Raw genomic sequence first — 25044 nt, 5'->3', positions numbered from 1 at the left:
AGACATTTTGTTTGAAACCTCAAATTGCAGTTTAGAAAAGCCTATTCAATTTGATTATTTTCAATGAAAAACACTTGTTAATAGCCGAATGTGTGTTAACGGTTTTTTTTATCTTTCTGATTGCAGGGCCTTCTCAGCGAACATTATGATAAGCACCCCGTTTTCATACTCAAAGATGTTAAGTTTAAAGAACTAAAAGCCATGATGGACTATATGTACAGGGGAGAAGTGAATATCTCCCAAGACCAATTGGCAGCCCTCCTTAAGGCCGCAGAGTCTTTACAAATAAAAGGCCTCTCGGAAAGTAGAACTGGTGGTAACGCCTGCCCGAAACCAGACACCAGGCAAAATAAAGTCAGCTCACAACCGACGGCTCCGTCGTTAGACATTCCACATGCGTCTTCCGGACTCACAATAGAGAAGAACAACAAAGTTCCCAGACAGAGTTTGGCTCAGAGCTCTGTTGGTGACCTACCTGAAGATTCTGCCAGCCCCTCCATCCCCAAAGGTCTCTCCTCCAGGTAAGAATCACAAGACGCAACTGTTCTGTAAACAAAAATACTGATAATCTTGATTTTTGAATCTGCTCTAATACTTTTCTTCTTTTATGATTGCAGGGAAGGTTCCCAAAGTCCTGTCTCCAGAAAGAGAAAAAGACTTAGAAGAAGAAGCGTCGGGGAAGACAACTCTGTAGAAAACCATGAATCCAACTCTAGTGATATGACCCAAGCCAATGTCCCAGCCATGGGAATCGCCCCTGTTGCCGATGAGAAGTCTCATGCCGACCCCGCTGACTCCCTCGGCAGGTCGGCACTGATGCAACAGTTGACGAAACCTGCCGATGAGATGCTTCAGGTAATTATCAATTCTTTATTGAAACTAAACTTATTTGGAATTTTCGATTTTTTCTTCCTCTAAAATATGAGATATGTTCGCCAGCGTCTAATGGTGGTTAGCTCCTTTTTTTGGCTAACTTCCTTCGCTTCGTTGGCAGATCATACTTCGTATTCTATCCTCCTGTAAGACTTATCTCGTAACCTTACAGATCGGAAACGGTACGCGACAAGTTTAGTTCGAGCCTCTAAATATATTTTGATTTTACACCAAATTTGTGTTTTTTTTTAAACTTGATTTTAATTAAATTCTCTTTTCTTTGTCTTTTCCAGCTTCCTGTCGAAAAACCTGAACCTACCGAAGACATGATACAACCAAAGTCTGAGTATTTGGACGACCCGGAGGAGAGTGTGGAAGACTTAACGTTAGACGACGATATGAATGACCTCAATGAAATGGAAGATAGTAATAGGGCTGGTCCAAGTACGCATGATCCTTCGCAACATCCTGGTAAGTCAATCTATCTTTTCAAATATGTATTTCTCCTTTTATTTTCGCAATTTACTTAGCAAGATGCAGTGTCGAGTTGCTCAGCTCGTTCAGAAACTTTTCAAATTCTAGTTTTTCATCTTCAAATATTCTAATTCACAAATTTAAGAAGCCATTGCAATTCCCAAAGCTCCGGTATTTTTTTGTTCAAATCGTGAACCTAGTAAACTCTGACCTTTGAAATTAAAACTGGATTTTTTCAGTTCAAATACTCAAACGGGTTGCATTTTTGTTTTGTTATTTTTTACTCGGGACGTGTAATTATTGGCCGACACTAGTTTGGGTTTCCTCGTTGCAGGTGGGGGGGCATTAGCACGGTGTCGGCCAAGAAGGGATTCGGGTGGCGCCCCTTGGGCCCCACATTTCCTCGATTATAAAAAGGGGCCGAATCCGAGACGTTTGCCATCAGATGTTGATGTCGGCGCGTTGCTTACGTCCCTGGCAAGTAAGCAGGGTCGAAAATATAGTTTAGATTCGGTTAAAATGTCTCTGGAGGCGATTTTGCAACAGGGTGTGAGTACAACTCATGCCTCGGAGATGTATGGCATTAACCGCTCGACCCTGCAGTTCTATTTAAAAAAATTAAATGTAGTCAGACGGCGATGGATTCAACCAAATACCCCGGTTCGATCTAAACCGTCTTAAATAGCCAGAGTAACACTGAATATAAATGTCTTTACGAATGCAGTATTTAAAAATACATTTTCTTGTAAAATCATTTACAATTAGGTTGAAATGTTAAGCATTCGAATTATTGTTAATACGCCTAAGTTAATTGCTCGTTAATTTTCTTTGTGTACGCGAAAGATCGAATTGAACAGTGGTATTTCTACTGTGTATCCTCCACCCCTTGTACCTACGTAAATAAACGTATGTCTTCACGACTTCAAGCGAGGAGTGTGAATGTTTTTATTGTCTTCTGCGTCTTGCTAAGTGATTTCAATGTATACTTAATTGCAGAAGTTAAATTCAGGTTGTTAAAAACAAGTCCATTCCCAAGATTTTCGTATGGAATAACTTTTTAAAGTCCAAAAATCAAATGTTGATTAATCTATTTTTAGTCTTGAAAAATAGGTGCGACAATAGACAAAAATGTCATTTTTTTATAGGATCAAATTTAGCAAGTTTTGCGTATTTTGAACTATCAAAAACTTTGCAAATAATGCTATATCTGGCAGCAATTTTGTAATTTTGTCCTTTGAGGATGAATTCGTTAAGATTGTTGTAATGCTTTTGCTGGCCCATGTTGTCCCTCATGTGTTGGCAATTGCAATTAGTTTACACACAAACTTTGCGATATTCATTTTTTTAATTTTTAATTGTTCTTACTGTTACAAGATTCATACTTTTCTTTACTTTTGTAATTTAGGAATTTATTTAGTTAAGGTTGACGTATAGCTATTTCTGATTCATGTTCCCTCATGTATTAGTAATTGCAGTCGTTGTACGCCCAAACTTGGCGAAATACATTCTCTTATCTTCGAAAGTGTTTTCCATATGCCTGATAAATTTTTTAAGTGTATTTTTTTCTCAAAGTTAATTCCAAACTTAAAACTAAAGATTTACAAGTCGTAATTGGATTTGTGTTGGCCACTGGAATCACTGATATTTTTTTTTTTTTTGTACTTGTACCTTGAGAATCAATTTTCATGTTTAGTGCCACGGCCTCTTGCTTTAAACTTCTGCACTGATCAAATGTTGTCAAAGCTGTGCAGAATTTTAGAAATAAGAAGCAAGGACGATCGTAATTTAATGTTTTCGCTCTTCATGGGCCAGTGGTCTGGCGTTATTCAATATTGCTTTGCAGTTTCTTGGAGTGGATTGTTTATGATTTAAAACACTTTTGTGACCATCTGTCATCATCCTCAATAATATGGTGTTTTTTTTTGTTATTGCTAGAGTCGTTTTATATAATCTTTGATTTTAAATTCATAGTTGCACGTTTTTTTTGTTATTTTTTCTAACAAGGTTTAGCGGCGTGGCATGTGACGGGCGACAGAAGTAACGCGGGTGGCGTTGTAGGAGTACCTGGTGGACCTGGAAATCAAGATGAAGTCTTTCTCGCAGCCCACGAGGCCGTCCAAGCACAACGCGACTCACAAGGTAGGCTCATCCTCGCCGTTTTCAATTCGCCACTGACCCCCGTAACAATAGGCACTCTTAATTGGCACAAAAAATTCTTAACCATCAAGAACAAGTCAGTAACGTGACAGTTACTATGAATTTTTTTCTATTCAAGTCTTTGTCACTATTTTTGCGCAGGTGTGCTCTTTCAAATGGTTGCTAAAATTCAATTTATTTAATAAAACACATTCTCAATTTGATCAAAATATACATGTTGGAACTGAAATTCACGGAGAAAGTTTTGTGACGTGACTATTTGAAAGGAGCTGCTGTCTCGAAATATTCCCAGGCGTGTCGTCAAAGTGACCCGTTGGAATAAAAAAAAGTGCCCATTGCGCAGGCGGGACAGGGTTTTTTTCGCTGCTGGATAACGTGGTTCAACCTAGATTTCGGTACGTTCAAGAGTAGCACGGTCTCTGAAAGAGCTTTTCTTTCTGGCCAAGGCACGTAGTTTTTTCGTTAGCTGTTTATGGTTTCTTTGTTTTCTCTTTTTTTAAATTCTAAACTGCCAGTCGCGATGCGAGGCCGACAATTTTTTTATTTTATTTTTTCCTTGTCTGCCTTTCAGTAATTTCTTTCGCCGTGTTCTGTTACTCACTCGACGACCCTCAATCTCTTTCTCACTCACTTTGTCCTGTCGCCCTCGCACCGCGACATCTCGACCTCTCTCTCCTCTGAAAAAAACGAAAATAGAGGCACCAGACTACGACGAAGGGAAACAAGTCCCTCGTCACTTGACTCGCAAATAGGCGATTCTTCGCTCTTTGAAATTGTCTGCTTGGAAGCAGATTTCCTCTCTTTGGATACCAGAGGAAGAGAAAAGAGACACTTCATATTATTATAATTCAGCTAGAATATAGTTGCTACTTCATTATTCAGATAGATTTTAACACGTGTTCTTTTGCGCAAATTACTAATGAACTTTTTGAGACCTCTCTCTTGATCATCTCCATATTTTTTTTTATGTAAAATTCTTGAGAACGCGTCATGCTTTTTCATCCCACAGAGGCGGGTCACTCGAGGAATTTGCCGATGCGCATATCACGTTTTTGTGTGTGTTCAGCCGAAGGTTAGGTTACACTTTCTCGCCACGCACACATACATACACAGAACCCTAGCTTAGGATCGAGGCATGCGTGTTGCTATGAGAAATTTAATCCGAAGTAACGCGAGAATATCAAATGTTCTCTTTTGAGACCAACCGCGAGTTCCTCCCTTTTCTCTCTTACCATCTTTGTCCACAAGACTCGACAAAAAATACTCTACGATAACAAATTTCTTTAAAAAACATTTTTTAACCGTTATGCAATATATAATAGCTACAACACAGGTCGTGCAAGAACATAATTTACCTGTAGTCTTTTTTACCGCGTCATTCCTCGTGATCAAGTGGCAGAGGAAATTTATTTTCCCACGTCAGTTTCCCTTTACTTATAAAACATCCCGAGAACTAGAATACAGAGTTTTCTCTTTTCGATGCAAATCGGGGGAAAAAGATTCGTCTGAATTTTTTTCAGAGCGGAGGGTCTGGTCGAGAGACGGTCCCACGAAAACTCGTTCACCTTGAGAGAGAAGCGAGACTCAGTTTTCGTAAGCTTAGGGGCCGACTATGCAGTGTTAGTTTCTTTTTATTAATTCCTGCCGGACACGAGTGAGAAGGGAAGAGAGAAGAGGAAGAGAGCGGTTTGCGAACAATTTCTAGAAGTTTTTTTAGCCGCTCGGTCGTCGATTTGTCGACCCAGTTTGTTTATTCTAGGTTTGCAATATTGCGGGAGCAACGAACTTTCGTTGCGCAGTCGCAACTGCCATCAATAAAACCTGAACGGAAATGACTCATGTTCAGGATTGAAATTTGAAACCAGATCAACGCTTGCAGTAACGCGATCCTCTTGCAATACGGTATCTTTTTTTTGATAAGAATAACATTCGAAAGCGGATATTAAAATGTTGAACCACTTGGTCGCTTGTGGAACGACGAGCCGACTTGGCAACAGTGTGTTGTTACCGTCTGGCGGAACCAGGCAGCTGCTCTCTCCCCTTTTGAGGGCCGCATCTGCGAAGCGACGGCAGCTGTCGCTGGCAGATGTTGCAGGAGGGAGACGGCCGGAATGCTGACCCTCGCCTCTGCAGGGCTTTTTTTATGACCGGGAAATATTTTAAGCGAAAATTCACCGCGGCTCTGCGAAAATAATAGACGCGCGCGGTTTGGAAAAAAATTAGGTGGTCGCCAAGCGCCGGTGATCCAACGTGGGAGAGCAGGTAAATACGGAGAGAGAGGAGCGACCTCTCTGTCAATGCCAGCGTGAAACCTCTTACCGGATTCAAATTAAAATTTAGATTATTAGCTATAAAATTCCGTTCGGGTTTCGAATTTTTTTTTTCGCAAACGTAAAAGATTATATCAATTATAATATCGAATTAGCCACAAGCCCAAAAGGTGCTAGCATTGATTGCGGAGGTCGTTTTTATCGTCAGAGACTTGTTACCTTGAATAATTTGATTAACGGTTCGGCAATAGAGGAACTTTCGTCACCTTTCTCATTTTTATTTTTTTAATAATGTTGCGTGGTGCCCAATACTACTTGAGTCAGAAAGTACGAATACTGTTTTCGTTTTTTTGCTTCAGTTAGATTTTGTTTCGTTTATGTAATTTAAAATACTTTTCGGTAATATGTAATACTTTTGTATAATATGTAAAACTTTTGTATAATATGTAAAATTGTAGAATCATCGCTCGTTTAGCGCCGAAGTTGCGCCACGTTGTCTGCAGTGCGTAGAGTTCAGTTTATTACATGTGTTATTGTGAGTAACAGGGGCGGCAAAAGAGGGTTTTAAATATTGTCCGGAGGACGGGGGTCCCTCGATTCATGTTCAAGGACGGTCCTTCTGACAAGTTCACGAGAATCCTCTTATGCCGCGGGCCTGACTAAGTCCCTCAGATCCTCAAGAAAAAAGAGTAAAAACAGAAGGCACCCCTCGTAGTCATGTTCGTGTTTTTTTGTTTGTAGTATTTTTTTACACACACGTAGTTTAAACAGGAGGATACTCTTTGGAAATATTGTGTTTAAGTACGAGGGCAGGAGATTTATATTTATTCGCACATCTTAATTGTTTGATAATTGTTCGTAAACGACGCGAGGTCAGTTAAAATCTTTCTTTCCACTTCTTGCACGAGAATGACTCGTTTCTCTTAACGACTCTTTGCTCGCCTTAAAACTGTCCGCGCGTCGCAGTCGTAATTCAAGTGTGCCAATATTATATATTTTTCTAACCGTATGTAGACACAATCTTTAACCGTTGTGCGTTTTCTGCGTAATTCGTCTTGCATGTCATGCTTCCTTCGGTAGTGTATTTACACTTAACTCACAAGGATTGCGCGCTCGTTCTAGAATAGCACGAATTTTTGCATACATTGGTGGTGGGGATAAACAATATCTTTTTTCTCTCCAAAAGCTCAAAGTGAGCATCTCTTGATTATTTCCGTGACTGCTGGACGAGCGCGCACAAAGGATTTTTTTTACTAACCACGTGTACATAACTCGCTTCTTTGTTCGTAACGCATATACATCAGATAATTAACCCGATTTACATATCTACTTTTATATATATGAAAGGAATTCCGTATATATGTACCTCTATTTATATACATACCCCGTATCTTGTATATTATGATACTGTTCTCTTCATTCATTATTACATCTGATGATTATTGCCAGATATATTATGTACTGCATACATATATCTGGCAATGTACTCACAAACACATACATTGTTATTATGTCGATGGTATTGCGCTTAATCGTACTCAACTTTGGTTGGGTCGATGTGGAATACCATGTCTTGCATATTTTCTTGTCTTGTATTTTACTTCCCAAGTGTCTAGCCACCGATTCTTGGAGATGAGGATGATTTTGAAGAAATCTGAGAAGACAAACTTGTAAAAATGTGTGTCCGTCGCGGTCGAGCGATTTCTCGATCGAGATGCGACTTCGCGAGTGTCCTGGAGATGTCAACACCAATCGCGAAAATCGAGCAGCGTGCCTTTTGTGCGTTGAACGATTCCCTCGTTTATCCCCCCTCGCTTTTTACACTCGCATCTCGATTTTTTGTTTCTTTTTTTCGCGTGCGGGAGCTTTTAATAATAAATCGGGTTTCCTGAGTGATAGCAGCAGGAGATTTGGTTATGATGCGTCTACTTTTTTGACGGATCTAATCGTTCCATGCGCTCAATTTAAACAAAATGGATGCCATGACGATGAGATGACCATGAAGGGATCGCTAAAGTTTTGGTAAAATGGTAAAATTGGTAAAACAAAATCTTTATATTTACATATTTTTCGTCATGTCTTTCGATTTCAAATATTGTTGTTTACATGTGTGAGAGATTGTGAAAGGTGCGTGCAAAGCGAATGAACAGTATTTGGTTTCATAATATGTGACGAATATTTCCTGCATATAAACATGTTATCTAGAAATTTTACTATGAGCGAAATGGATCGGTCATTTAAGATTTTAAATATTGGATCATTTGGCAACCTGGAAAAGTTTCTAAAATTATTTGGTTCATTTTTTTTGGCGCAACATTCTCGCAATGATTTGCAAATTTTCTTTTCAAAAATTTCAACTTTTTTGAAATTGGAGAAATTAAGTTTTGAGCAACCATTGATAGTTTATTGTTCCTTCTACTTTGTACTCGCAATTTTTTACGGACCTAAAGTTCTAAGGATATTTTCTATGTGAATAGTTCAGTTCATTTAGAAATAAATCACTTTTTTTCGATTTTTTTCTTAATGGCATGAGTATTTGCACATAGCCAGTGAATTTTTTCTCCGGATTCCATTTTTCGCAACTCCATTTTCGAATCGGCATCGGAGATTCCTGGAGTTTTTTTAAAATCGGTACAATGGATATTCATTTATTTTTGAGGTTTCGTATTTTAAATGTAAATGAATATTCTAAAAGTTGTCAAAAAAGTTTCTGAGGGCGTTTTGGTTCATGAGATCTCTTGAATTTTGATTCCCCTGGAAAAGTTTATTGATGATTTCGCGGTCAAGTGTTTCGCGATTGTTCTCGGAGGTGAAGAGCTGCGATTTCAGTTCTTCGCTGAAGAGTACCGAAGAGCAGTCTCCAATCCGAATGTTCAATTTTTGAACTTTGGGAGCGGAGTGAAAAAGATGACATAAACTATTTAATGACCTGGCAATTGGCATGACTGATAAAAATTTGGTACAGAATTGGAAAAAAGGATCTGATAGACATTTGGTACAGTATTGGTAAAAAGCTTCTGCTAAAACCAGGTACAGTATTGGTAACCAGGTATTATTAACTATATTATTTTCTAAAGTCCTTTTAAGAAAAGATTAAATTGGGTGTTGTGAAAAACAGGAATTTAAATTATTCTTGTATTGTTTAAATTCATTTTTTACAATTTACCTCCTGTTTCATCTCTCTTTACTAGGATCTTTTTCATTGCAACTTGTTTCTATTTTATATGTATCTTGTTCAAATATTGTATTTGTGCTCTCTTCATAGCTAATTCGTTTTCCTTTCGATGAAACTGATCACTAGTAAATCTGACTTTCTGATTTTTTTTTTGTTTATTTTTTTCTAATGTCTTTTATTTCTGATGCGTTCCATCTAGAGGTAAAAGAATTAGTTGTTAAATTCATTTTTTTATTCCTCTTTCTATAGGGTACTGCGAGAATCGACGGTGGCTGCTTTTAGCGCCTTTTTTAAACATTGAAGCTTTTTCAACAAAAATTTTAGTCATTAAAATGCCGTAAGTTTAAATTTAGTCCCTTTTTTTTCGTAGTACGAATTAAATTTTTACTTGCGTTATTTTCGTGAGTAAAGTGTTTTCTTGAAACAGGCTTACTTCCTTTTTTGAGCTCATATTTTCCTTACAGGGTTCTTGACTCTGAAATGAAAGAATGGGTCTTCTAATACTTTTTCTCTTTCTAGGTGTGTCTACGTTTCTGATTATTTTAAAAATCGTACAACATCTCTTACACTTGCACGTCTACACTCAATCAACTTTGCTCCCATATTTTGTGTTTTCGTTTTATATTTCAGGGATGTATCGTATATAATATTGTTTCCTAACTCTTGATTTTTCTTAAGATCTTTCATTATGTTATGAAAGTTATTTTATTTTTATCTTGCATAGATACTGAAAAATGTAGGAAAAATCAATGCATATGTTTGTTTATATTCGATTTAATATTTCAGGTTTGTCAACATATTTGTAAATATTTATTTTGCTCGAGTTCCCATTTTTCATTATTCTATGAAGGATTTTTTCTTTCTTAGATACTGTAAAATGTACTAGAAGCAAAAAAAAATCGTATTTTTCTCTTTTGCAGCTTTTCTATATTTCTTTCAGCTAATTATTAACCTGTTTAGAAAAATGAGTTCACATGAATTTGTGAAATTCGTGTAAACCTGTTTTTGTAAGCTCGTTCGGTCAATGAAATTTTGACTTGGTGTGCTTGTGATTTTGTACTCGAGTGTGTCTGATATCTGCTTGTGTGTAATCCGTCTTTTCTTTTCAGCCTCTTCTTGTATAATCCTTGATTTCAATTTTTCTTTGAACAAACTAGCCTTGGGTTTTTTTCCTTCCGGATTGAGTCCAATGCCTTGTTTATTAAAATTGAAATCAAACATTCTACGAAAAATCTTCAATGTGTGTGAATCGCGTAGTTGATCGAGATTCCCTTTTGGTATCTCGGTCATTGTCCAGCAAATCGCGAGTCACGAACTTCTATGATTTCCTTTTTGAATCTTGGAAGGCCGTATTGTTATATTTTGAACTTGTGAAGAAGAATGAAGAAAAATTATCTGGAAATAGTGCTAGTAAAATTGAAATATCAGCTTGCTGAGGTTGGATTTTACTAGTCAATGGAGGAAAAGGACTTGTTAACGATACTGGTATAATTGGTAACGCTAAAAAAAAATGGTTGGATGATAAACTACAACAGGTAATATTGCGTAAGTATTTTATCTTGCGCGTTGTATCGGCGCGCTGGATGCTCTTTCATATTCAATTCTAGAATATTGCATTGCTGATAATTTAGCTTTTTGCCATTGAATATGATTTCTGTTTCTATGAATTAAATTTGCCTCTTGTAATAAGTTAATAAATCTTCAGCAGTGTTTTATTCAAACAATTATTATGAACATTATAATCTGTTTTTTCTATGAATGAATATTTAATTTAGTTTTAAGATTTGATTCTTGGACACTTTAAGATTTTAGTCGTTCAAGGATAAACAATTTTTCATTATTTACACTCTGACAATTGTAAAGTTAAATTCAATTGTCAAGCAGTGTGTGTTGAATAATTGTTTTTCAGTCATCGTACTAGAAAATTTGTTTTTCACCTATAAGAGGGATATAAAATTTTTCAATTTCAAAATTATTTTTTTTCTTTTTGCTGGTTTTTAAACAATATTTTTCAGCTTTTACACCACAGCGTTGACAAATTCCGCGTCGTTCATATTCCGTTTTGAGGTTCAAATGTGTGAGAGATTGTTGGCTGGCTGTTAACCGCGATGGGTAAAAATTGTCGAAAAAATTTCCAATAATTTGAGATACATTTTTATTGTCTAAACATGGTTGCACCCTACGGCGCCAGGTTGCAAACGATGGTTCATGGACAATAATGGTTTATCCTAAATTTTGGAAATTCTGGTTAAAATATGGAGATTTAGGGAGAGGCCTCAATCGCAAGTTCATTCTAATATAAATTTAAATTTCAGCTGCAAAGGATCACGTATTCACGTAATTACACCGTTGCTTTTTTCAGAATTCTTTATGGAGGTGTTAGATTTATTCGTTTATAAATTTCGAATTCGAGAATTCATGCAGCCTGACGTATTTCAATATTGTTAATTCTCATGCGTGACGCCGTGTGATTCTCGAATGTTGGAAAATTTTCATTTTTCTCGAGGATCAGAAATAAAGCTACAGTGTGATTGCTACTTGTTTTTTGAGATTAATGTATTTTGGCGAGCAAATTGATTCTTTTATCGCTGACTAATTTCTCGTTGCGTTCTGCGCAGGGATTTTAGTCTTCAATACCAGTTTCGATTTTGTGAATCACCACTACAGTCTCGTCGGTAAAAAGAGCCAAATAAATTTGAATGTTTGGAAATTTTTAAACAATTCGTTTTACAATTTCTGAAGTTTTAAATTTTGTAGCGCGAGGTTTAATTATGGATTTTGAGTAGGTGTGAATATAAAAGCGATTTGTGGTGACTGATAATTAGGGACTTATTTTTCGCTAGGCTGCTCTCTTTTACAATTTCCCCTATTACCAACAATGCGTAATTTAATCTCCCTTTTTCCCGATGTTTCTAGCATAATCTCTGAAATACTTGGCCAGTTCTTGAGCAGCTAGAAATTTTCAGTCATTTCATTGCAGCTTAATAATTTGTTAAAAACATTTTTAATCTGTTTATATTGTTGTTTTTCATTAAGTGCAAGGGCACCAGGTCCGGGCGTGAATTAGTATGATTGTGGAGGAAGTAAATGGTGTTTCAGAATTTCTTGGATATTGTTGCTTACGGTGTGGCAAAAGATATTCAGTCCAGTACAGCTTGGATCGTCATCAGAAGTACGAATGTGGAGTCGTGAAGCAGTTCATTTGTGGGACCTGTTATAGACGATTTACAAGGTTGGACATCATGAGGGCCCACCAAAAAAGAGCTGGTCACGAACTGGCACCCTACTCCAGGGAACGGAACTCAAGGATCTTCAGGGATCCCTGATCGGCAAACTGGACATGGGCATACCAAATCCAGGTAGAAGGCGAGTAAATTTTTCTATCCGGATTTAGTTGTTCTGGCCAATTTCTGAGAAGGGTAAACAAAAATGGGGCATTCCGTGTTTTATTATGAATTTTATAATTTGTAAATTATAAAAATTGTGATAAAGCTATTGTATACTCGTTGTCTATACTTGAGAAATTGAAATGTAAATGTCGATGGTAGCGTCTTTTTTTCTGATTGTCGCTTATTGTACAAGTATAAGACTTTGCGAAAAGCGTTCCTTTCGAGAATACGCAATCATCTAGTCTTTTTTTTTAAATTATAAAACTTGTAAATTCGCACGTTCTTCAAATTGTTTGTTGTTCGACCACTTTTGTAAAAACAAATCTACGACTTCTAAAAGCTTTTTGTATTCAAAGTTTGTACTTTTGTAAAGATTTATTATCAATTTAGTTTTGAGATTGTTTATTTTTGACGAAATTGTTTGTAAATGCTATCAGCATCGGGAAAATTATATTTGTTAATAAACTTATATTTGTTGGAAAAATTTAATCAGGCATGTGTTGCAGTAATCACTTTATTTTTCATATTCAAAAAGTACAACACGCGCAGACTGCTTCTAACGAGTTCAGTTAAATTGTAGAATGTAGTTAATCTTTTGAACTCTTATTTGCAGACTGCTGAACGTTGCTTTCATTATTTCTAAGTTCGACTTGCATTTCCACTCCTCGGATCATGGATTGAATTTTTAAATTGTAAATTTCTCGAATAAATAGGTGGAAGCGCAATATTAGGAAATGTTAAGCCTGCCGCAAAATTCGTTAGATTGCAAAAAAAAATCCGATTCTGCGTTCCGATATTGCGGTTGCTTTTTCCAGCCTCGAGTTTATGGCAAATGACAAATTTGGAATGCGAACGCTGCAGTCGAGTTTACAAAAGATACAGCTCCTTGCGTCGTCATCAGAGGGTCGAATGTGGCAGAGAACCCTCAATAAAATGCACTATGTGTCCGTACAAGGTCTACTATTCGTCGACTCTAACATTACATATGATAAACGTTCACGGTTTTAAAATCACTAAATAATTTTTTTTTGCCATTGAGATAAAAAGCTATTCCGCACGTACAATTTTCTTGTTTTCACATTTAAAATCAATTTTTTTTTTTTACGAGACTGCGTCGATTTTGGACCTCTGGATCTTCAAAATAATCGTGAGGACGATGACTGTTGAATATACAAAAAAAAGTTGAATAAAAAACCATACATGGAATTTTATGCTATTTGTGATTTCCTGAACCTTTCCCGCTTTTCAGGTTTAGCTTGTAGAATGCGATAGTCGAATCGATCGAGGTTCAAATTTCAGGAACCAACTTGGGAAATTTAGACAATAGTTATGTACTTTTTTGGCCGTAATTAATGAGCGACGATCGATTCGATTTTTATGTCTTACTAACTTTAAAAAAAAATAGGGGGCTTCAGGACGTATCCATGTGGTTATTAAGTTCAAAATGCTGTGAGATTATGGAAAACGTTGGTGCGTTAGAGGGATTAGTCGTCGAAGATTCTGATCAATTCCATGAGACTTGATGTGATTTTGAGTTTTTCAAGTGAAGTAACTTTTTGAAAAATTACTTTAATTTTAAAATTTTTTTCTTTTTTCAATTTTTCTTTTCACAAATAAATTTACTTTTGAGTTCTTTTCGTTATGTCTTGGCTGCAATTTTGAGTAATTTGTAGGATTCCTGAGAAAGCAGGTGGCGAATGGTAGATTGGGTAGACGAAGTCAAAAAAAAAAAAATATATCAGGGATTTCATTTGAAACTTAGTCGTGGGGTCGATTCTTGCAGCTGGCAGTTTCTCATCACGGTCTGAGTCAAGTGGGGTCGTTTCGCACCCCATGGCGGATTATCGCAGACTATCCTGTCCAAGCTGCGGTCGTAGCTACAAATACAGAGGCGGTCTGCTGAGACACATGACTGAGTGCTTTTCGGAAAGCGAGAAGCTGGATGCAGTGGCTACGATGATTCAGCAGCAACAACCAGTCGCCGCCAAGGACGTCGGGGTGCTCTACAAGTTCTGGAAGCCCTAGAACTGACACTTAAAAAAAACCCATTAAATATGACAAGCGTCTTCCTTACCTTAAGCTAAAAAAATCCTTTCCTCTACTCAGGTGGGTTTCCTGGTCCTCATAAGACTAGGCCCTTTTTTTTCTTCTCATTTTCGAGCTCTGATGCAAACAAGGCTGAAAATAAGAAACTTGTTGATTTTGAAATTTAAAAAATTTTTCTTGTAAAAAAAAGAATAAATTTGATATAATTTGTATTTATATAATTGAGCTAAGATCTAAATTGTTCATAAAAGAATTGAAAATCAAAAAGTTGTTATTTTTATTGAACTGGTACTTTAAATAATCATTCATGTTATCACTCAGTTATCCCTCACACGTAAGATAAGTTCAGTATTTTCCTTTGCTTTTAATTTGTTGATGAATACTTAATTAATATAAATTTAAAGAATTAAAATTTTTCAAATTAATAAATATTAAAGTGTAATCAATTTTGTGGACAATACGGAATTCGTTAAAATAAGGTTGACTAGTTTGTAAATAAGATATGGAAATCGTGGGTTCGATTTTACTTCCTTAGGATTCTTTCAAAATTTTTATGGTTTCTCTAATTAACCCTTGACCACTATCTTTACCATTCTTATTATTTTGGCCATTTTAATTTAAGTTGAGATTTATGTTCAGATTTGTAAATAATAGTATTAAGGTAGTTGTTAAGGGTTGATTAATTAATTGGTGCATGTCAAAGATTTTGTAACAAATCACTCAGAATTCATATTCGATTAATGAAAAATAACAGGAATATCTGTCAGCAAAGACGAATTGATAACGCACATTTTAATGGAAATTGTTGGATAAGAGGCATCACATCACGTCGAAACTCAGTGGATATGTTGGGTGAAAATATACAAGGAGGCATTTTTACATTGGGTTGGATTAATTACATATTGGACATTACGGGTGTACGAAAAACGACTAATAAAAGCAGTTCGTTTTTGGGTCAGCATGTATATAACAACGGCCTAAGTTCTAGACTCTGCACAAAGTTATTTCGGACGAATTTTAAGAAATTTAAAAAATATTCTTGATAAAACAATTTAAAAAATGTACGTTTTTAAAGTTAACAATTTTTATTTTGCGAATTTTATTTGAACTGTTGTGCTGAGTCTTCTGGGATGAGCTTGAGTCTTGCCTTTCGTTTTGCACGCTTGCCTCGAGCTTTTCCGCTGCCGAGACAAAAAGAACGAGGAGTCCCCTTTCTTGTGAATGTGTGTGCGTGTTTCGCGAGCATTAAAATATTCAACAAATTCGAATTTTTTTTATTACTTTTTAAAACAGAAATTTTTTTGACAAGAATTTTGAAGTTTGAAAATTTTAGTCAGTTTAACATCCCAGTAGTAATTAAACTTTTTGTTTCAATAGATTTATTAAAGCAAACAAAATAATTCAGATGGACCTTGTTTAAATCGATTAACTTTTATTGATTTACCATAGTACTTCTTTTTGTCCTTTTTAATCACTTTTTTTTGTTATTTATAAATAAAACACTGAAAATATTTTTTTTGTTCACATCAGTGCAAATACATTTAACAAATTTCTAAAAATCCAAAGTAAAACAAACTTGAACATTCATTGCTCTTATCATACTCCTCGTTTAAAATATATTTGAAGTTGCTTCTTACGATTTCCTTTTCTTAATGCACAATTAAAGAAATTTGTTTATTGTTTAATATATAAACTAAATAAGTGGTTTATGTAGTGCCAAGTCAGATATCTGAAAAAAAATATCTTACTATGATTTTAAAAATCAAAATATCAAAAATTATCGAAAATATTAAAATTCACAAAAAATCCATCAATTTTCAGTTTTTTTACTAAATAATATTAAAATATAATTATTTGTTAAAAAAATGTTTTATTGAAAAATTGTAACTTTTTAAAGCCATAGAAAAGTTTACTTTCCAAATTGGAAACAGAAGTTGCAGATAACATTCTCCCGGAAAAATAAGCAGTCATTAATTAAACTGGAATTATTTTTCACAAATTTTTAAGCGACGATCAGAAAAAATTCAAATTAAAAAAACATGGTTAAAATTATTGTTTTTGTGTGAATTTAAACATTTTTCATCAAAAATAACTATAAAATACATCAACTTCCTTTAAATATAAATTTTGTAATTGTAATGAATCAATCATTTATTTTGTCTCCCACTAAAATAATTATTTTAAATAATTTGGTCTAGTCAAGATTTCTCTTGATACTAATTGTGAGAGACATTGTTTCTGGTATATTTGACTAATTAAAAAACTACTGCTTCAAACTATTGAAACAGGGGGGACTTTTATGTTGCCTTTTTTTTTTTTACATGTTCCATTGGCTTCAAACCGTATTCAAAATTTAATAATTGAATTTTATTGATCTTGAGTCACCCCAGTTTTCGCATAATTTGTTCGATTGTGTTCCATTAATGTTTGGTTGATTGTGAATGTGTTGAATAATAAAATCTAACAAATTCTAATGAGGGTGAATAAACAGTAGAGGTGGCCGAAAAGATTTTTAAAAATAATAAACTTAACAAATTCCAATGAGGGTGGGATAAAGCGTAGAGGTGGTCGAAAAGATTTTTTTAAAATCGAAAACGCGTGGTCAAAAAAAAAATACGGGCTGGTACACTTATCACCCACCTAATCTTTGATAAAAATAACAAAATATTTAGTTCCCTCGGGGGTCATATATGACTCCTGCTTTCTGTGTACAAATTGAAGCACCGCTTTTTAAAGCAATTATTGATCCTTGATGACGCAAAAGTATAAGCTGTAGATAAAAAAGTTATTTATTTAAAAAAGAACAAATTTCCGTTTTTCTAACCGATTTTTTTCATTAATTCAAACATTTTTATTACGTGTAGGCATTTCACGCAAAGAAGTGAGTTAAAAGTCGAATGTTTAAATTTTATTGAAAAATTTTTCGTTCTGCGGTTATAAAAAGGCATTTTGTTAAGATACTTTCTTACTAAGAAGTTTAGAGAAATATCTCGTTACTTTTTTTTACTTACTTTTTCACGTAGAATTTTAGTGCCCCCTTCGAATTTTATATAAACAATAAGAAAATGCAAATATTGATCATACTTTGCTTATATTAGGCTAGAACCAATTAGGGGGCAGGGCCAATAATTGGTACTTTTACGCTATTTCAAAAAATATATTTTTAACTTAATATATTTGCGCGTCAAGAATCATTAATTGCAATACAAATTAGGTAGAAATACTTATGCAGAAGTACGGGTTCATAATGTGACCCCGGGGGGAACCCTGAAACTTTAGCTGGGTACTGAGGGTGCCAATGCATAGTTTTTTTTTGCCCCCGCTGTTTTAGATTTAAAAAAAAATTTCGACCACCCCCGCTAAACAAACGTGATAAAAGAGCTCAAAACCCAGAAGTAAAAAGCCTCCCTGTATGTTTACAGTCAGCCCTGCAATGGAGGGTGGTTTGCCAGGCGACCTGAGATTTCGATGCGTCATGTGTGGACGAGGATATAGATCTCGAAGCTCATTAACTCGCCATTCACGTTATGAATGTGGCGGATTGGGGTCGAGATACACATTCACATGCACTCTCTGCGGAAAATATTTTTGCCGACCAGACCATCTCAAGCAGCACATCCTCAATATACATGGTGGATCAGTCTCTAAATAGCCAAACGAGAAGTACCTTCATCATTGGAATATTCAGCCTTTTGGTTGGGTTTTCAATCCAAAAATTGCTGCCAATGATGCTTCCGAAAGCACCAATTTTGCTTTCACGTCAATCCTGTACTATTTTTTTTGTAAATTGAGAAGGCATGGCATTTTTAAAATTTTGTAAATTAATATTAATTTTACATCTACAACAACGAAAAAATCTATTTTATACATTTATTTTCGAGAGATATTTAAAAAAGGGTTGTTAGAATCCGAGAAATTGTAAATTGCTGGTTAAAGAAATTAGATATGAATTAATAAATAAAAAATGTAGGGTAGCAGGGCTCAACAGAAGTCAGCCATTGACTGTCATGACTGACCATAAAGACCTTAATCCTTTGTGCAGTTTGTAGGATACTTGGAAACTAACGAGGAAAAAATGACATAACAAAGTTCTTCCAGGCACTTGTGTCAGTCAAAACTTGTCGGAAAGTGGTGAGCCTTGAGTTGAGCATCAGTTTTTGAAATTTAACCGAATTTTTGTTTATTATAGTTTGACTGGGGTAAGTGTCCCAAATAAAACTGCAGACTGAAAAAAAAGTTTTGATTAAATCTAGGAATTGTTACAAAAATATTGTAAATATGAATTTTATTTACTGAAAAGTGCAATTAAATGATATAATTGATTCTTTTCTTAGACTAAATCATATTTTGGAAATTGTTACTTAATTTTGAAATTCTACTACTGAAACTTAAAAATAATTTCGTCGATAATGTTAAATCCAAATTCTCTACGAAGACAATATATAGGTAGCAAATTAAATATCTTCGTGCAATTCGCTGTTCGTAAACTCTAATTTCCTTTATATGTACTATATAATTTATCACCTAATGCAAAATTTGATAATCTCAGAAAGCAATATTCTTCCGTTCATGAAATGTGAATTTTCGGTTGAGACGGGAAAAAACTGCCAAAAAGTGAATGCCAAATGGATAATCGAATATATGAATGCCAAATGATGATTCCTAATTCTAGTGCAATGTACGTAATCGTGCTTCTAAGTTATTTTAGATGATTTCTGCGAGTAGGTAGTCAAACCAAGTTTTTGCCGATTGTGGTTTATATAGAGAAGATAATCTGTTAAAGGGAGAGTATTTTCATTATAAATATTATAAATATGTATTAAAAATCTATTTTGACAAAAGTAATGAGTTACTTTCAGAGTTATATAATTATGTTCATGGACGATATTATATATGATTCGCATGTGAATTTTTTATACAGGGAATAAATATGTATCAGAATAAAAAAAAAATAAGGCTCTTGCTAAAAATGATCAAATGATCAAATTTGGGTAATTAATGTGGATTTTTCTGCTAGAAAATATTAAGTCTGGAACTGAGAACCTTATTATTTGTTTGTGGCTGTACTGTCCTTGGGAAGCCTTTCGTTATCATTGCACAAGTGAGCAATCTAAAATGACGTCAGAGGTCCTGTGGCATGGGCAGAATTGTCAGGAAGGTTAGGCGTGGACGATAACAATAATACTGAAATGATTGAGAATTTGTGAAAAAATATTCTTTTTGCGAAAGTAAAGAAAGAAAGAAATAAATAAAGAAATTCATTGTTAATTACATTTCTGAACTGTAAGTCATTCCCGCAAATGTTCAGCACTCTTTTTATCGGTAAGGTTCTTTTATTAAAAACATAAAATAAATAGCAGTTGAGGTTATGTTGTCTGGCCAATATAACCTCAAAATGTTGATAATTTCATTTTTCCGGTCAACACTTTTACACCTCAGAAATGCAATTATTAGACAGTTTCTTACTTTTACTTTCAGAATATATTTTCACCAATTACGACCGATTTTAGTATTATTTTTTTCAACCAAGATTAATTTTTCGGTCAATTTTCCCCCACCACAGGACCTCTGACGTTATTTTGGATTGGTGTGCATCTAATTTTGTAGATTTTCTATATAGTTGGAATAAAAAAATTGGAATATTATTGTCTTGTTTCTTTTATTTCTAGGTTTTTGAAATATAAGCATGATGAATAATTGCTGATTAAATAATCTTGCAAGTTTTTAGATACTTTGTATGAGTTCGAGATAGATTCCTGAAATAATATCTAAAAGTTGATAAAATTTTAAATACCGTAAAACGGGGAAATGGAACACACGAAATCTTAAAACTTCGCGAATTAAATTGAATTTTCTGATTGAAAAAACGGGTGCAGATCCTGTGTAGGGTAAAGTGGCGCACATGACAAGCGTGTGTCCAGATTAGCCCCGTGTTACGGTAATTTGATAAGATTCAAAAATGAATTTCTCACGATAAGACAGTTTGATTCTTTATTTAAGATAATTATAACTTTCTTAGTTTTCCAAATAATAATTGTAAATTACAAAAGACCTGGTTGAATGTTAAGATTAATGAAGATGTTAGAAATTGTTCAGTTGAAAAATATGCTTTTAGGGCGTGCAAAAAAGAGGCGGATTATTTAAACTTTTCCAATGAGAAGAGATATTGTTTAGTCTAGAATCTGGACTTTCGTATGAGCCTATCCTCTCGTAAATTGACGCCACTACGTTTTCTCTCTCGTTCCAGACGTGGCCTTCACAGCGGGCGGAAGCAGAGATCATCAATGTAAGGAATGTGGCAGGCGGTATAAAAACCAGTCATCGTTGTGTCGACATAATCGCTACGGTTGTGGCTCCACTAGGCTGAAATGTATTTGTCCTCAATGTGGAAAAACGTATTCCAGAGCTGACACTCTTGTTGAGCATATAACTAGAGTTCACTCATTCTCCGATGATCCCAACGCATACAATTTTAATGATTTGCTTCCAAAAAGCGAGTTTAATTATACTGAATAAAACTAGAAATAGTTTGTTATATTGTTGCTCTATACCTATTCTGTAATACTCTTTTTGGATTTCTAAATATCCCAAATTTTTCATTCTAAAGATTATTCATTCTGAGTGCCGTAGGTAATCGGATAAAAAATTTGATTAACTAATTGCCAATGACAGGAAAAAAGAAGAGATATAATTATTATCTAATTTTGATATGAAAAAATGTAATTAGCTTGGAGTCAAATTTGATCAGCGAGGGATTGTAGTAGCTCTAAATAAGTTGAGCAAAGTTTTTATAATTATAAATGAAGCCAAGTTAACCTGATCTTTCAAAACGCTTAATTCGGTTTGTTTAAGGTAACTTTGCGTAAAACTTAAATAAGATTACTCAAGCTAAGTTCCTGTGAAGTTTACAAAATTTCAGTTTCAGATGTTCAAAAAATATGCAGCTTTTTATGGAAGGGGGGGGGGGGGCATTTAAGAACCACTTTTGTTGTACTATATTTCCTTCAATATTAAAAGCTTTAATGTTTAACAAGTTGAAAATGCAAGCTTACTTTCAATTTATAGATTGTTTACAAATTTAAAAGTAAACGCCGGTTAAGATTTTTTATGTTTATGAGCTTGAAATCTTTTAGGTTTAGTTAAATTTACATTAAATTATAAATTAAAAAAAAAACTTATTAAATGTATCAAGTTTGTTAGCTAGCTTTGGTTTTTAAGCTTGTAAGCTAGATTTAGTTCTTAAGTTTAAGCTAAAACCTAATTTAGCTTAGTTCAGGCTAAACTGAGTTTTAAATTTTTATATGAACATGGCCAGCTTCAGTTAACTCATAAACTTAGAAAATTAGGCTTTTATATCAGCTAAAGAACTTGAATGAGCTTTTAAAATTAAGAAATAAATCAGGGAAATTGATGTTAAGAATAATTAATTAAAAATTTTTTATTTAAATATAAAAATGTTACATTAAAATTCTGGTCTTTAAATCTGAATGCCTTCATTATTGGTCAAAGGCAAATGAAAAATTGGTTAAGGAAGAATCAAGAAAAGGTCTTCGAATTAAAAAAATTTCGCCTCTAAACTTATTAAGTTAATTTCGTATTTTTATGAGTTATTATGATAAATGAATCTGAGAATTTAGATTAACTAAGCTTAATGGCGTCCCATGCAAAATTGGTTTGTACAAAAAAATCAGTTAAGTTTGATGAGGACTTTCCATACACAATGTTATTTAGTTTTTGTTTTTAAATTGGAACTTCGGATATCTTTATTTCAAATTATAAACACTTTGTTTAAGCTTAATTCGGGTTAAGCTATTACATTTGAATAGTTTCAAAGAAAGTATCATTTAGTAATGTAACTATAATTATGCTTTTATTTTCTTTACGAAAATTATCTGAAAATTGATTAGGCTGCGTTGGAAAAAGGTGGCTTAAAGAAAGTAGTTAATTTAAAATAAGACACAAAATTGTATGCCAAGTTACTATTGCCTACCTTTGTCTTTTTAAACGCATTTTTTTATAAATTACTGCAAATTTTTAGTTTCTTTACACGTTTTTCAATTCAAAGTACTAAATGTTAATAGCGTTATTTTTGACGAAGTATGAACTAAGAATAAAAGAATTTTTGTGATTTGAAAAACTTGAACGAAACTAAGAAAATTCTCAGAAAAAAAGCGATATACGAGAGATTTTATCATAACATTGTAACATAATGTAAATTTTATTTAATTCTATTAGTAAAAGTATATTTTTAGTAGCAGGAAATTGTTATTGTACAAAGTTATAAAAGAGCAACGTGCCTTGAGATAACAGGAATTCATAATTTAGTTATGAAGTTCCAAACTGTAAATATCTCTGACAAATAAATTGCAATAATTTTTTTTATGTAAATTAAATGTACCTTTATCTGAATAGGAATGTTCAAAAACAAATTTTGATAATATATTTATAAACGAGAAATGACCCCAAAGTTAAATTTTGCTTATCACCTAGTTGTTTGTACAATATACATAGATATAATAGATAGGTATTCTGTTTATAAAGTTCTATTGAACTTTTAGTTCGAAACCAGTGAAATGATTTCTACCTTGAATTTCGAGGGATTAAATGTATGTCCTTCATGAATTAATAATCGTTCACAAATTGTATACGACATTTAATAGAATAAATGATTTAGAAGTTCTGCTACAGTTTCAGGAAATAAAATTATGATGACAATTTAAAAATGGTTTATTTCTTTCTATTGTCGCTAAATCTTTAGGACTTGCTACATTGTGTTGCATTATTATTTGCAGGTAAAAATGGAAATTTCAGTTTCTGAAATTAAATTTCAATTACAAAATATTTGAGGCATAAACAAGTGACCTTGAAATATTTTTAATCAATGTATTTAATACTTAGATTATTTTGTTTGTACAATTTTTAACATATTGCTGTTATTGCCTCTAAAGTCCTTTAGCCTCTCTTGAAACTGAAAATTTTAGCAATTCGAGACTATAATTCGATCTTTTTTTATATGTTGCTTACAGGTACGAGACTTTATGAAGAAAATTACTACAAGTTTCTTCCAGAAATTTCCGGAAACAATACGACCAATGCAAATTCTGCATATCATCCTTGTCCACAATGCGGAAAAATTTATCGAACTCATAAAGTCTTGGCTGAACATCGTAGAAATGAATGTTGTCAGTATCCAAAGTACAAATGTCCGTATTGCAAATCAGCTGCGAAAAGACGGGCGAACACTTACAGACATATTCGTTTATGTCATCCGGGTCAACAAATTTTCTGTATTTATATTTAAGAAGAATATTTTCTTTGAAATTATTTCTAAAGACTTTTCATAGTCTGAAATTATCTCCAAAAATTAATAAGAGAAATAAACATAATTTAGGTTTTGGAACGATATGTTTCTATTTTTCAAAAAATCTTCGACACCGTGATTTGTACAAAATTAGCTGATTTAATTTGCGATTAGTAGATAATCATTATAGTTCTAAGCGTCGTCGCATAAAAATTTGATACAGTAATAAAAAATTTTCTTATATAAAGCTGCTTATTTATTAGAATAATAAATCATTTTTGTGCACATACAATTTTTTGTATTCAATTAGTTTAATCTTATTTTGAATAGATGGTAAGTGTAATTGGCTAGAACTTTTAAGAATGCGATTTAGTGCATCAAGTTAAATATTATACACCGGAGAAATAAAAGTATTCAGCAATTGTTGTTTCAGTGGCGTACTTTGTCTGTTCGTTTTTGTAATGCTTTAGTTTTTATTTTGTGGCTTGCAGATCACCTGGATTGATCAGAATAAATAGAAAAAATTGGTAAAATTATATGCGCCTAATCTCGAGTCCCTTCTTGACTGATTACAGATTCAAATTACAATGCTGGTAATGTATTCCACGTACAACCGAAGACTCATCATCCAAATTTTGAGTGCCCCAAGTGTGGCAAAACATACAAGGCAATGAATAATATGTCTCGGCACTTAAAATACGAGTGTGGACTTGAAGCAAAATTCAAATGTCCATATTGCCCTGCTAGATCAAAACAGCGTACAAATACTTATAGGCATGTGAGAATGTGTCATCCAGGGCTTAAAGTCGATTTCGTCGAGATGTGATTCTTGTGACATTTCTGTAAATAAAGTTTTTCTACTCTAAAAGCTATTTTGATTTTAACTTCAGAATCTCTTCTGCATCCTATTAGAAGAGACAGAGAGAGAGAGAGAGAGAGAAAACTTATATAAATTGAGGGCCCGGAACGCAGCTCGGCTGTCACATGCGGGGCGCACCGGTTAGACCAGCGGAAAGCAAGCGCCCCCACGCTGAGCAAGCACGATGCTATGCGTACCTTACTGCCTGTTTGGATGGTTTTCGTGGCGCCCGCTTGCCACTTGTCAACCGGGGTTCTCCGCATGTGAGAGCTGACCTACGCTCATCAGCTAACTTCACACTGACTAATCTGATCTCTGCTCCCTATTTCTAACCGGTTGTTTGATCAGGATTAATAAATAAATTAAAAATTAAATTAATAAATGCTTTGAGATTTTTTTTACAGGAATAATAAAACATTCTGCGACAATAACAGCGGTTTAAGGGGTGAGCTTTTTTCATCAAGATCTAAAAGACTAAACTCGTTTTGTACACAATTACC

At 34.1% G+C, this 25044-nt stretch overlaps 1 protein-coding gene across 2 annotated transcripts in view; it reads left to right on the top strand.

Annotated features, from left to right (window-relative positions):
* LOC117167161 (zinc finger protein Xfin-like) overlaps window positions 1-25044 on the top strand; it is a 52742-nt gene that overhangs the window by 6068 nt on the left and 21630 nt on the right. For both annotated transcript variants that reach the window (XM_033351886.1, XM_033351887.1), the window contains exons 3-6: window positions 127-521; window positions 618-855; window positions 1167-1344; window positions 3352-3486. In XM_033351886.1, the coding sequence (XP_033207777.1) occupies window positions 127-521; window positions 618-855; window positions 1167-1344; window positions 3352-3486 (946 nt within the window). The remainder of the gene's footprint in view (window positions 1-126; window positions 522-617; window positions 856-1166; window positions 1345-3351; window positions 3487-25044) is intronic.

Source organism: Belonocnema kinseyi, chromosome 2 (genome assembly GCF_010883055.1).
Source record: "Belonocnema kinseyi isolate 2016_QV_RU_SX_M_011 chromosome 2, B_treatae_v1, whole genome shotgun sequence".
In the NCBI taxonomy this organism is placed as follows: Eukaryota; Metazoa; Arthropoda; class Insecta; order Hymenoptera; family Cynipidae; genus Belonocnema; species Belonocnema kinseyi.
The sequence above is the reverse complement of the archived record's forward strand: the minus strand, read 5'-3'. Positions and strand labels throughout refer to the sequence as shown.